The sequence below is a fragment of the Gasterosteus aculeatus genome, chromosome 2 (genome assembly GCF_964276395.1).
Source record: "Gasterosteus aculeatus chromosome 2, fGasAcu3.hap1.1, whole genome shotgun sequence".
Lineage (NCBI taxonomy): Eukaryota > Metazoa > Chordata > Actinopteri > Perciformes > Gasterosteidae > Gasterosteus > Gasterosteus aculeatus.
In genome coordinates, this window is record NC_135689.1 from 14,436,645 (window position 1) to 14,449,175 (window position 12,531).

General features: G+C 45.2%; 2 protein-coding genes across 5 annotated transcripts; both read left to right on the forward strand.

The window, feature by feature from the left end:
* The first annotated feature begins 1,379 nt into the window (after positions 1-1,379).
* On the forward strand, positions 1,380-9,298 carry mybl2a (v-myb avian myeloblastosis viral oncogene homolog-like 2a). Of its 3 annotated transcripts, none has more exons than XM_040194387.2 (12): positions 1,380-1,807; positions 3,586-3,688; positions 3,964-4,035; positions 4,212-4,304; positions 4,418-4,638; positions 4,813-4,933; positions 5,167-5,220; positions 5,349-5,572; positions 5,822-6,524; positions 6,730-6,972; positions 7,258-7,458; positions 7,568-9,298. In XM_040194387.2, exons 2-12 carry the CDS (start codon positions 3,587-3,589, stop codon positions 8,165-8,167), a joined length of 2,634 nt encoding a protein of 877 aa, XP_040050321.2. In that variant the 5' UTR covers positions 1,380-1,807; position 3,586; the 3' UTR covers positions 8,168-9,298. The 3 variants fall into 3 exon arrangements, with proteins under 3 accessions (XP_040050321.2, XP_040050322.2, XP_040050323.2); XM_040194388.2 differs by lacking the exon at positions 1,380-1,807 and adding an exon at positions 1,817-2,327; XM_040194389.2 differs by lacking the exon at positions 1,380-1,807 and adding an exon at positions 1,846-2,092.
* A 365-nt stretch (positions 9,299-9,663) lies between these two features.
* nsun5 (NOP2/Sun RNA methyltransferase 5) lies at positions 9,664-12,504 on the forward strand. Of its 2 annotated transcripts, XM_078084623.1 has the most exons (5): positions 9,664-10,853; positions 10,976-11,186; positions 11,595-11,753; positions 12,079-12,231; positions 12,268-12,504. In XM_078084623.1, the coding sequence occupies exons 1-5, from the start codon at positions 9,929-9,931 to the stop codon at positions 12,392-12,394; spliced, it is 1,575 nt and encodes a 524-aa protein (XP_077940749.1). In that variant the 5' UTR covers positions 9,664-9,928; the 3' UTR covers positions 12,395-12,504. The 2 variants fall into 2 exon arrangements, with proteins under 2 accessions (XP_077940749.1, XP_040050336.2); XM_040194402.2 differs by having other exon boundaries at positions 12,079-12,504.
* Positions 12,505-12,531: the final 27 nt, after the last annotated feature.

Below are 12,531 nucleotides of genomic sequence, written 5' to 3' on the forward strand. Positions count from 1 at the left end.
AGCGGGACCGGGATGCGATCCTCCGGCTACACAGCCCTTCTATCATCAGCACCAGGCCTTTTCACACTTCACTTCAGATTTGTACTGCTACTAATTACAATTTACAATACAATGTGATGTTATCCAAACCAACACGGTTTCGAACATTATCCTGTTTTGTACAAAGTACAAAAGGACAAATTGTAGAATTTGTAGCCTACATGGTAATTGTAATTGTTTCCTGCAGTGATTATCTAATATGTTGTATGGGTTTAAATATTTGGGACAAAATCTAGATATTTATTGTAACTATATACATATATGTGGAGCAACATAAAAAAGTGGATTCGATGAGTAAATGAACAAAATATTAGAGCAATATCTTGAACAAAAGACATCATCAAGGCAAGGTAATGAAGAGAAAATAAGAATGAAGTAAAAGTAAATAAGACAACAAACATATGGTGAAAAAGGTACAAGTAACTAGTTTATGAAGGAAAATGTATAATTCAAAAGAATATTTAAAAATAAAACAATATTTCATGTTTTTAAGTGTATAAATATGTTTTTGCCATGTTGGTTGCTTTACTTCTGGTCAATTGTTAAGGCTACAGACAAATCTGAAATATTCAGTTGGAGAGTTGAGACCTTATTAAAATGTGATCTACTTTACTGAACAATGGCGCCCCTGAGTGGTCAGAATGAGGAGCACACATATGAGCAGAGTGATTGATTGTGAGGGATCCTACACATACACAAATAAAGAAGGCAGAAGGCTTCGAAGACCAACACAAGCAGAAATGTGTGTGATATTGAAGCAATGCATTACGATATTTTCATTACGTGGCCCAATTTGAATCATTTTGAAAGAAGATAACAGGTTTAATGCGATCCTACATTAAGGTGCAAATGCTATCAGAGATGTGTGAAATGCTTACATGGTAATGCCATTGTGTGTTGGAAAAACTTAAGCCGCAGTGAGGAACCACCAGTTGCTTAGCAACACTGAAGTGGAGATAAATACAATGGTGCTTCAACATTCATAAGTTGTGTAGCCGATTGCAGAAATGGCCATTGAGATTTTGTTAATAGGTTAGTGTTGATGCCAAGTGTCCTCCATACAACAGTCAATGAAACGTCCATGGATAGAATACATCGGGCGTGGGAGGACGTAGTTTACATATCCGAAAATATTTAAGTGAACAGGTTGTGGTCTAGTGTTTTGTGTAATACAGCAGGCCACACTAGATGGAATGCATCATTTAATATATATGTATTTGTTTCGCATTTTGTTTAAAAATAGCGTATGGGAGCGGTGTTAGGCTGCTGTTGGTGTTGCAGACTTGTAGTGCTAGCTGGAACTGCGAAGCTATTCTTGGGGAAATCTCCTCAACAACCCACTAAATAAATGATTGAAAAAGATACCGTTCGGGAATCTTTAATCGACTCTGGTTATGTATTTTCTTCCACTGATATGGTGACGCTGAAGGGGGGGACGTGGAATGGCCCGTCAGCTTTAGCACGGGGCGGTTGGGAGCCGTTGGTGTCGGTTAAGAGCCGTTGGCGTCGGTTGTAACCGTTTCCTCACATGGATCATTTCCGGGGAGCGCGTGCACCGGGAAGCTCTTGTTGTGTTCTTGAACGCACCCTCTGGTTTTCAGTCCCGGGTAAATTTCTACCGATGACACGTCACGAGTTCTTGAACTGTAAATAATTTTCACACATTTAATTTAGTTAGTAAAAAAAACAGTTCTCAGTTGCTTCTAAAGCCACATCTACTCCGGCAGCCGAGGCACGAGCCGGGAGACCCGGGAGACACGTCGCGCAGGTGAGCGAAGGACACGCTTAACGTCCCCAAACGTTAACATTGACTTTTTAGCTACATGTGTTTTTGCGACTAGCTGGGTACGAAGTCACCACAGCTGTAGTGGTTTAAATGCATCCAGCGTTAAAGGCGTTTATCGGGGTGGTTGCGTGGCTTTGTTGTGTGTGTGTGTGTGAGAGCGGGAATCGACTGTCGCCTCTCCCTCGTGTCGTTTACAGTCTGTTGTGTTGTGGTAGCGAGCTGGAAAGGCTGGACCGGTATTCCAGAAGCAGTTGTTCAATCTGAAATGTAGGTAGACATCCATGTGTTCTCCCCACTGGCATTTGGACCACTTTCTCATCCACAGTCGCTCACAAACGCCTCGTTTTCGCCGATAACAAACGCAGCGGTCGCTGTACGTTGCACGAGCCGCGGGAGGCGCTCTACTTCCTGAACGTAAAGCCAACGTCCCTTCTCGCGTGCTCCATGTTGCCTGGTAGCCACGTTAGCCGAGGTTAGGTCGAAGTTAGAGCCAAGTTGCAATGTAAGTTCATTTAATTAGTTCTACAATCAATTTCGGGTAATCAATCGCATTAATTCTATCTTGAGAGTTGTCCACCGTGATGCGTTCCTAAATACGTTTGTCGGGTGATACGTATTTATGTCGAGGTCACTGTTTGGTTTGCACCAGCTAATGTTAGCTACCAAGCTAACGTTAGTTAAAGCAACTTTCCGGGGGGGACAGTTAGCTAAGCTAATGCTAGCTCGCTGCTCTGGGGCACAACATGCATGTTTGTTTGGGTTTAGGACGGGAAAGTGATACTCAGATACTTTGTACCCGAACAAATCGTTTCAACTTAGCTAACGTTAAATATTGGTGTAGTGTTAAACTAATGCACTAACGTTATTTGTATATTTTATGTTAAACCTGCAAGGTTGCACGTTCATGGCAGCTCTGCCTTGGCTTCAGCTAACGTTAATCTCTTTGATAAATGTGTTTTTCCACTGGTAGCATGAAATATACAATGGTTAAATTGGGTTCGTTATAGTCCGCCAATGTTATTAACGTTAACCGACAACATTGGAAATTACAACCTCCTCGCAACATTTTATGGCAGTAAATTATTACACCGTAACATGAACACTATTATCTGTGTGACGATATTATTTACGGCAGAACGGTTGTATTTCATTGAATAAGATATTACATGCGCACTTTAGTTAAGTGGTTACCTAATTAATCCATCACTGCTTTTGTAATACTGGGTCTTGTTTGCCTCCTGTGACCTGTCTAGAGTCTCCGATGTCTTTGCCACAAACACTTGACATCGCTTGTTGGTTTAAAATATGGTGTCAGAAATAGTTGGCCGATCGAGCTGCATTAGCCATGAGTTGTAAACAACTTTTGTTTCAGGCTTCCTCTGAATCAGCAACGTTATTATATTACAGTCTAGTATTTTCATTTTGGGAACCTTAAATGTACCACATACTTAAGGTAGTGACATGTATTCTGCTGATTGAGACCGGATAGGTAAACATTGGGCTAAGACAAACTGATAATCAATGCAACGCAATGCAAGGAAGATGGAAGTTGTTGAGATAGAAAAATGACATTCAAACGGCATCTATTATACAGTCTGTATCGGACATCTCATCTATTATTATTTATTTACACTTTAGCTAGGAGATCTAGTGTGTCTTCTTAATTCTAATGCTTTCGATAAACTGAATGAACAAGCTGAAGATTTTCCCCGTGACTAAATCCAGTCATACTCAATTATTGGTTATCTGTCTGGTTGCAGCATGGAAGATGAAGGGGGCAGTAATATGTGCATTGACACTGACTCGGACACAGCAGATAAAAAGGATGGAACCAAGTCTAAAGTAAAGTGGTCTGAGGAAGAGGTGAGTGAAAAGAATACTTTGACCATAATATCTATTTTTCAGATATTCATCTGATTATGTTATCCAGCCCAACACACTATCGTTTCCAGTAGATTATTTCAATAGTGGCACTGACTAAGAGGGCCTAATCCGTGTTTTAAAAAGTGTCACATAGCCTTTTGTTTGTTGGTTGGTTCTTTAGCTTTTAAAAGTAACAAATCGTGTTCAGGATAATTTTACCTTGAATCTTACAATAACATCTACTTAATCTGAAATGATTCATTTTATCTGTGCAGGATAAAAATCTCAAAATCCTAATCAGCAATTTTGGGAAAAAAGATTGGAAAACCATAGCCAGTTTTTTTCCGGTAAGTATTCAGCTGGAGTAAAGTGACTTGAGTGGGAGAGAATGAATGAAAGAGACGGCATTGTAAACACTTACATTTCAGTAAAACAAAATTGCAAATTTCTCCGTGATTATTTTCTTTCCTCTTTTGATTATTCAATTTTTCTTCTTTATTGCAAAAATTCTCTTTGTTTTTAGGGGCGGTCAGAATTCCATGTTATGGAGCGCTGGAAAAAGCACCTGGATCCTGATTTGATAAAGGGCTTCTGGTCAAAAGAAGAAGATGAAAAGGTGGAACAAATAACGCAGCACATTTGACACAGACATTGCTTGGACCCAGTTAGTAGTTAAATTGTCCCATCACACTCTATACTACTGTGTTAACACGCATTTTCTCTGGACAGATAGTAGAGCTGGTGGAGATCTACGGCACCAAATACTGGTCTTTGATTGCCAGGCAGCTGAAAGGACGGTTGGGGAAACAGTGTCGTGAGCGCTGGCTTAACCACCTCGACCCAATGATCAAAAAGAGCTCATGGACCAATGAGGAAGACCTCATCATCTACAAAGCCCACTCTATTCTGGGGAACCGGTGGTCTGAGATTGCCAAGCTGCTCCCTGGAAGGTGGGTTTGTTAGCTGCGATTGATCTGCTGAAGTTGAACCATATGACTATAGCCAATGAAATGCATTATTTGTTCGTTATTGCTAAAATAAAAGGGTGAATGTAATAACGTGTCAGCCTGTGGAACGAGAAATGACTCCGAGACTTAAATGTATATTTTTTATTCCTCTTGCAGGACTGATAATTCTGTAAAAAATCACTGGAACTCGAGCATCAAACGTAAAGCGATGTTTGGCTTCTACAATGACGAGGCAGACAGCATTTCCCTTGATATTCAACAGTTTGTGGAAGGAGAGGTACAGTACTTGTTTTAGTTTAGCGCTTACTGTATAAGTCTGATCACTTTCAGTTTTCAACCATTTGTACAAATGTTTTTTTAATGATCTATTTGTAAGCCAATATGGAATATAAATGAAAGAAAATGGTGTCCAGTTGATTAGCAGGTAAAATGTTTTTATGTTTACAGTATGAAGATTCTTCTCAGGTGAAACAAGTCTATTTTGCATTCACATTTTATGTTGTTTTTCAGGTGGACTTCAAGTGTGACGTTGTATTAGACCCAGAACTAGTAATTCCTAAAGTGGTAAGTTTACTATGATGATTTTCTTTTATGGTTTTACATAAGTGCAGATTTGGCACTTAACCAAGTTAACAAAGTTAGTCACGGTTGCATGCCTGGTTTCGCTCACCTACTCTTTGCTTTGCTTGCAGGCCAGTCCGGTGAAAGAAAAGAAGCCGGTATGTCAGAAAGTCCAGCAGAAGAAGGCTGCTGTGCCTCCACAGATTTCCCCGTCCCCGAGCACCTCATTGCCCCGCAGTTTGAGTTCCAGTCCCAGCTCTAGCTCAGGCGCTGCAACAGCAGCTGCGCCAGTGGACCAGAAAAGGTTTATCAGTGCGGCGCTGAGGATGATCGCTGAAGACATGCTGCCACTCAGGTGACCTGTGCGATCCTCCTTGCTGGCTTGTGCAAAGATGCCAAAGTCTGTAAATCCCAGAGTTGAACGAGTATTCTGATGGGTCAACCTATCCTGAAGGATGTCATATGTGTCAGTAGCCTTAACTGCAGCAGAGGGCTAGTTGTGTATTCTATATGCATACCAAATGGGCATCCAAACATCGTCTAGATGACACGCATCATTTGAAAGTGCACAATGCCAACGCAGCTTCTGTTTTGTTCCCCACAGTTTTGTTGAAGGCGCAGGCTTCAGGTCATTCATGAGTACCATCAGTCCAGAATGCAACAAGCTCTCCCAGCGGGTCCTCGGCCTACAGCTCTACGACGAAGTGGAGAGAACAATCAAGCCTCAGATCATCCGTGACCTTAAAGCCTGCCTTGCCAAAACCAAAGATGGCGAGAGAGCTATTCATGTCACGTTTGACCTGTGGGCAGGGAATCAATCCAGTCCAGTGGAGGAGCCCATCGTCGTGGTGCAGCTCCACTTTGTTAGTGATTCCTGGCAGATACGCCGTCCTATTGTAGCCTTCCGCCACGTCAGCCACAAAAACCTCAGCACAACGGTGGCCAGGGAGCTTGAAGGTGTGCTGCTAAGCTACGGCCTCTTTCCTCCCAGCATTGGCTACATGCTCGCCAACCAAGCCAAAGAAACACTGGCTGGGAACCACTTGTTCTGCGACTACAAGATCATGTGCTCATCCAACAGGGGGGAACCAGATGGAGACGAGATGGTGGCGTTTCTGTCTGACCAGACGCCTGAAACTGAGTCCCCCTTTTCAGAGCTACAGATCGGGACGAGAAGCACCTGTGTGGCTCACACATTGCAGGTTGTGATTAAAGAAGCACTGAAGAACTCCAGGGTGGTGGAAAACCTGCTCTTGCAGGTCCAGAATGTGGTGGCTTTCTTTAGAAGCAGTGCCCACTGGAGCGAGGTAAGCGAAACTAAACGACACCAGTGTGTCTTATCTTAATTATGTGCTCATACGGTCGGATTATTAAACCTGTGTGCAGACACACTCACACACACAAAGACTTTAGCAAAAGAAACGATATCTTCGGACAAGAACATTTTTGTTTATGGACGTAGAGCTCGGAATTTCTGTGCTGAAATGTTGACTCTATCATTTTGTTGTTTAGGTCTTGATGAAGGAGCACACCGTTTCCCTGTGCCCATCCTCCAGTAACTGTCGCTGGAACTCCATGATGCTATCTCTACGTCGGATGGTGCAGGAGTCGGCCTGGAGTGCCATCATGACTCTCCTCGCCCAGGCTCGCATCGACGCTAACGACACTGCCAGTGCCCCGCCTCTGGTGATGGCAAAGAGGGAGCAGGTGATTGACATCCTGGCGCTCCTGGAGCCCTTTGAGGAGGCCATGCAGGTAAAAGAGAAGGTTCATTTTTTTGGGATAAAGTGGTTTACAAAGATTGCATAAGATTCTATAATGCAATAGCGCATTTGAATATTATTTTTTTAAACCTAACCGTTTAAATTGGAATTTCTTCCAATTGACTGATGGGCCAATTGGGGTGGGGGGGCGTACGCGACACTGACATTAATATTTTGTCACCTTTTTCACCCCTTATGGTTTTGCAGGTATGTATGGAAATAAAGTATCCGAGTGTTGTGTTCTTATTGATAGAATATTATGTGACCCGTATCCCAGGTCCTGCAAGGAACTGGAGTGACCATCTCTTTCATCACACCATCTCTCATTGGCCTGGATAAGACTTTGGAAAGCTGTGTCACCAACTACACACACTTCAACAAGGCCCTGCGCACAGGCATCCACACACACTTCCAGTCCCTGATTCACCAGAAGGATATGATATTAGCTGCTGTGCTTGACCCCAGGATCAAACTGCAGGTATTTCATTGAAGCGTTGTCGCTCTGCAATGTTTGTTTTTACTTTTCATCCACAAAGCAGAATGAGAATCACATCTCTCATCTTTGCCTGAATGGTTTTTTTTCCTAGCCGTTTCCTGATGCCAAACTGGAGGACGAGACAGGTTTCCTAACACCACCGTCAAAATATCAGGCTCGCACAATCGTGGAAGCCACACTAGTTAGCATGGGGGCCTCGGCAGCTCCCTTTGTAGAGGCAGATGAAGTCCAGCCGTGCAAGAAGTTGAAGCAGCAAAATGGCGAAGAGGCGAGTCGAGACAACTTGCCGATGGAGGAACATGGTGGAAGCTCGGATGATAACGACTGCAACGGAGTCGGCGAGAATGATCTCAAGCGCAAGTCTATCTTTAACTTCCTCCAGCCACCTGCAAAGACCACGAAGACGGCAGAGCTCGACGTGTACCTTTCCGAACCTCTGTGTGAAAGCAACAGCAGTGTGTTGTACTGGAAAGCTGCAACTCGCTTCCCCCTGCTGCAGAGCATCGCCAAGAAGCTGCTGGCAGCACCGGCCACCTCAGGGGGCTTCGACCGGCTGTTTCCGATGGCGGCATGTTTCGTAAAGGCCAAGAGGAACCGCCTGCCTCCTCACACCACAGAGAGATTGCTTCTGTATAAAAACTCTTTAAAGACAAAGTCCATGAAAAAGCCCAGTCGGGTCGCTAAACACTGATTGGTTAAGTTAGAGTTGGGTATCGTTGTTGTTCTCCACCCAACGGACCTACACATGTTCTTCTCTATTCTACAAACTATGATTCCACACCCAATGGTCACCTTCCCTCCCAGTGAAATTACTTTGAATGTCGTGTTGAAATAACTGAATTCCTTTAGCAGTACTAGTCAACAGCGGGAAAATATATTAAACCTATATTTGAAAATGATGATAGTCTACTCGTAAAAATCTCTTCAATTGCAACAACAGCATTTAGCACAATGGCTAAAATCATTGCACAAACCGTTCTGTGGACACTGAGAGTAAAAGGCACATTGCACATGGTTGTTATATTTGAGTATAATTCAACACTGTAAAAATGAAATCCAGTATGAATTAAGATTCCCTTTAGGACATGAATCCTCTGAAGGCCTGCTGCTGCTGCTGATGTCTAATAGACAGAATAGAAGTAGAAAATTATCTGACTGACTCCTGATGATGCTGAAAAAAGACACCGGCAGACAGAAATGCTCTTTATGCCACTGAAGCAATTTTAAAGATGCCTAAATCTGCAATAAAAGTGCTTTACATCCCAGCTTCAACATCCTCCTCTGTCTGTGCAGAAGTGTATTGCTGAACTCTTTGGTAGTTTAGTCACACTGACTTCATAACTAGTCTATTCCATGTCGAAATGAAAGAGTTGAAGTGACTAATATCTTCAAGTAAAAGTGATGGGCAGAAAATGTGCTGTAAATCTTATTTGTTTTAATGGTGTACAGCAGATGGATTGTGCATTAGGTCACTTGGCAGTCAATTGGATGAGAGATTGTCCTGTTACACTTTAAAATACTGTGTTTATTATCTAAGCCTTGATGGGGTTTTTGTTTTGGTCAGCGATGCTTTTACGGTGCTGCAATAAGAGGTTTGGTGATCTTACTCAACTCTTAACTGGTTTGTAAAGTCCGATGGGGGTCGAGTGGAACGGTAGGATGTCAAACAAGAAAGGTTCACGTTGAATGACTGCTAATGGGTTTCAATGCAGTGCCGATCGTTTATTGAGCGGTTTATTGCAGAGTGTGAGCTTGATACCGTTGAACTCTCCACATGGAAACATCCCTGAATTTGTATTAAAGAATAAAGCTATTTTCTCTACGGCTTTCTGTACGCCACTATTTTCACATCTATTTCTCTGTATTCTTAAAAGCGCTCTCTTGGCTGACACTGATCTATTGTCAGCAGTTATGTGCTGTACGGCTGTTGATCAGTCATTTACTCCACACAGGAGGAACAATTAAATCTACCAATGAAAAAAGTTAAGGAACGAGCTATTTGCATACACAGAAGTCAGATTAGCAGTACTGCACATTTAACGACTGCTGAGAATGTAATTTAAACGTCGGTACAAAAAAATCGGATTCATTTGATCGGTCATCATAGTTAAAGGACAGTAAAGCGCCGGTCAGCCAGTATTATCCAACTGCTTCGTGATTGGCTGGACAGACCTCCTACGTCACACGAAACTAGCGCGTGAACCACCGCTAGTACTTCCGGGGCCACGACTCTCCCTCTGCCATGTGCACGGTGGCAGCGAAAACCCGAAGCTGCTTTTCTACAACGTCAGCGAGAAAAACAAAGCCGCTTGTCTCTGTCCGGTGAGGCCCGAGGGGACACGAGGGGACACGGGGGACACGAGGGCTTCGTCCGCGCTGTCTCCAAGAGCAACACGCCACCGAGAAGCAGACAGCGACCAGCGGAGCGGCGACGCGGCCTCTCCGGTCCGCCATGGCGCTGTACATGAAAGCTGCGGAGATCCTGGAGAAAGTCGAGGCAAAGCAGGGCGCTTTGAAAACTCTGGTTTACGACAGCAGATTCCCGCACATCAAGCAGCTGTTTGCTCTCGTTTGTGAGACGCAAAAGTTTTCCGCCGTCCTGGAGGAGATCATCGAGTCCACCAAGCTGCTCAAACAGACCAAGCTGGGCATAAACCTGGCCAAGGTGCTGGTGTACGACCTGCTGATCGGCCGGGGGCTCAAGTGCGGCGGCTCCTGGAAGACCGCGATGATGAAGCACCGCGCCAGGATGCAGGCGGCGCTGGCCCGCATGAAGGTGAAGCAGAAGGTCAGCAGGAACGAGGACCTGCTCCCGCAAAGCGCCCAGAAGCTCGTCGGGGACCAGCTGCCCAGGTATGTGCGCGTAAACACCCTGAAGACCACCGCGGAGGATGCGGTGGACTATCTGAAGAGGGACGGCTTCTGCTACCTGGGACAGGCCGGCAGGCTGGAGGACTTGTCCCTGAAGAGGAAAGACTTTGTGAGGGACATGCTTGTGCCAGAGCTGCTGGTCTTCCCTCCTAAAACAGAGTTTCATGAGCATTTCCTATACAAGGCCGGCCACGTCATTCTGCAGGACAAAGCCAGCTGCCTCCCCGCGTACCTGCTCAACCCCCCACCCGGCAGCCATGTTATCGATGCCTGCGCCGCCCCGGGCAACAAGACCAGCCACCTGGCTGCCCTCATGGAGAACAGGGGCAAGCTGTTTGCCTTCGATTTGGATGCCAAGCGTCTGGCCACCATGTCGACTCTGCTCCTGCGGGCCGGGGTCACCTGCCAGCAGCTGGCCCACCAGGACTTCTTAAAGGTGGACCCCGACGGCCCGCAGTTTAAAGACGTTGAGTACATCCTGCTGGATCCGTCCTGCAGTGGCTCAGGTGGAGTGTTTATGATCTTCTGTCCGCAGCCTCCGAGGCCAATCACGGCAAGCAACACCTTTACACTAACCAATCCGATTTGTATTCATTGTGAATCTATGTTGTGTGTTTCTATGGTCCAGGTATGGTGTGTCTCCGGGACGACGTGTCATCCGCTGACCAGGAGAAGGTTCAGGCCCGTCTGGCCTCCTTGGCCTCCTTCCAGCTGCTGTGCCTGAACCACGGCCTCAAGTTCCCCCGTCTGAAGCGCCTGGTCTACTCCACCTGCTCCATCCACAGCCAGGAGAACGAGGAGGTCGTAGCGGCCTGTCTGCAGCAGAACCCGGACTTCAGGTAGCAATCGCCCGCCTAATCGGCCCGAGGAGCCCTGCACTCCGTGAGCGCAGTGCGCTAGTGGGGCGATCGTCTGCGATGAGCTCTTTTAGATACGATTATGGGCGTTGAGAAATATTTAAAAGGATGTCCTGGATTTCACAAGCAGCCGCTGTGGAGAAGCTAATACGGGAGATAAATGATATCTTTTCCTAGTGGATGTGCAACAGCCGTCTGGATCAATGAGCGTAATGGTGTTGACAAAAATGAATGAGCAGCATTTGCATTTGTCCTTCTTCTTTACTGTCCACTCAGCCATTAATATATTATCAAAACTGGTGGAATTGTCCTTCAACTCCTGACCTAATGAATCCATTTAGAGGAAGCCACTGCCTGAATGAATGTATGATGTTTGGGTTCTCCTCCTAGGTTGGTTCCTCTGCTGGCTCAGTGGCCAGAACGCGGCCTGGAGCCTCTCACCCAGTGTCTTCGTGCGAGCACCACCAAGACCCGCACACACGGCTTCTTCGTGGCTCTGCTGGAGAGGCACACCGGGGCTGGGAGTAAGAGGCCAGCGCTTCAGATGAGGTAACTACTGGGGTGCAGTGTAAAGTTAAGAAGTTTTAAAATCCGTAATACAGCAGGGAAGCCATATTTGCTCAGGATTTCTAATTCCAACGGAAATCCAATCGTTTTATTTACATGCCAATGTGTCGTGCCTGGTGATTTAAAAGGCAGTTATAATGACTGGAAATTATCTCAAATCTACAATTGTATCAAATGACTCTGTAGACACGTGATTTTCACTTCCAATTAACTTTATCAGCACAAACTACAATGAGTTGTAGGAGGTTTATAGAGAAGCTGTTGATTTTAATTGAGTTTATTTTAACTTCCCTCTGCTTTGTCCCAGCGTGCCGGAGGCGATGCCTCTCAAACCGACCACCGGCGACAAGAGACCTGGCGCTTCAGAAGAAAAGAGACCTGGCGCTTCAGAAGAAAAGAGACCTGGCGCTTCAGAAGAAAAGCGACCTGGCGCTTTAGAAGGAAAAGCGTCTGAAGCCTTGGAGGATGAGATGGAGAAGGAGGATGAGATGGAGAAGGAGGATGAGATGGAGAAGGAGGATGAGATGGAGAAGGAGGATGAGGAGGAGGTCACCACAACACCTGCAACAAAGAGGAGAAAGAGGAACAAGAAGAAGAAGAAGGCAGCCGCCACAGTGGCATGATGTGTAAAATGAGACTGCTACAGCGTGTTGCCTGGAAACAATTACTTTTGTATAGGGCTTTATCAATGTGTGTTGCGTAACAGAAAAGTAAAACGTTCTATTTTACCGTACCACGTCTGTTTCATTATTGCTGCGCT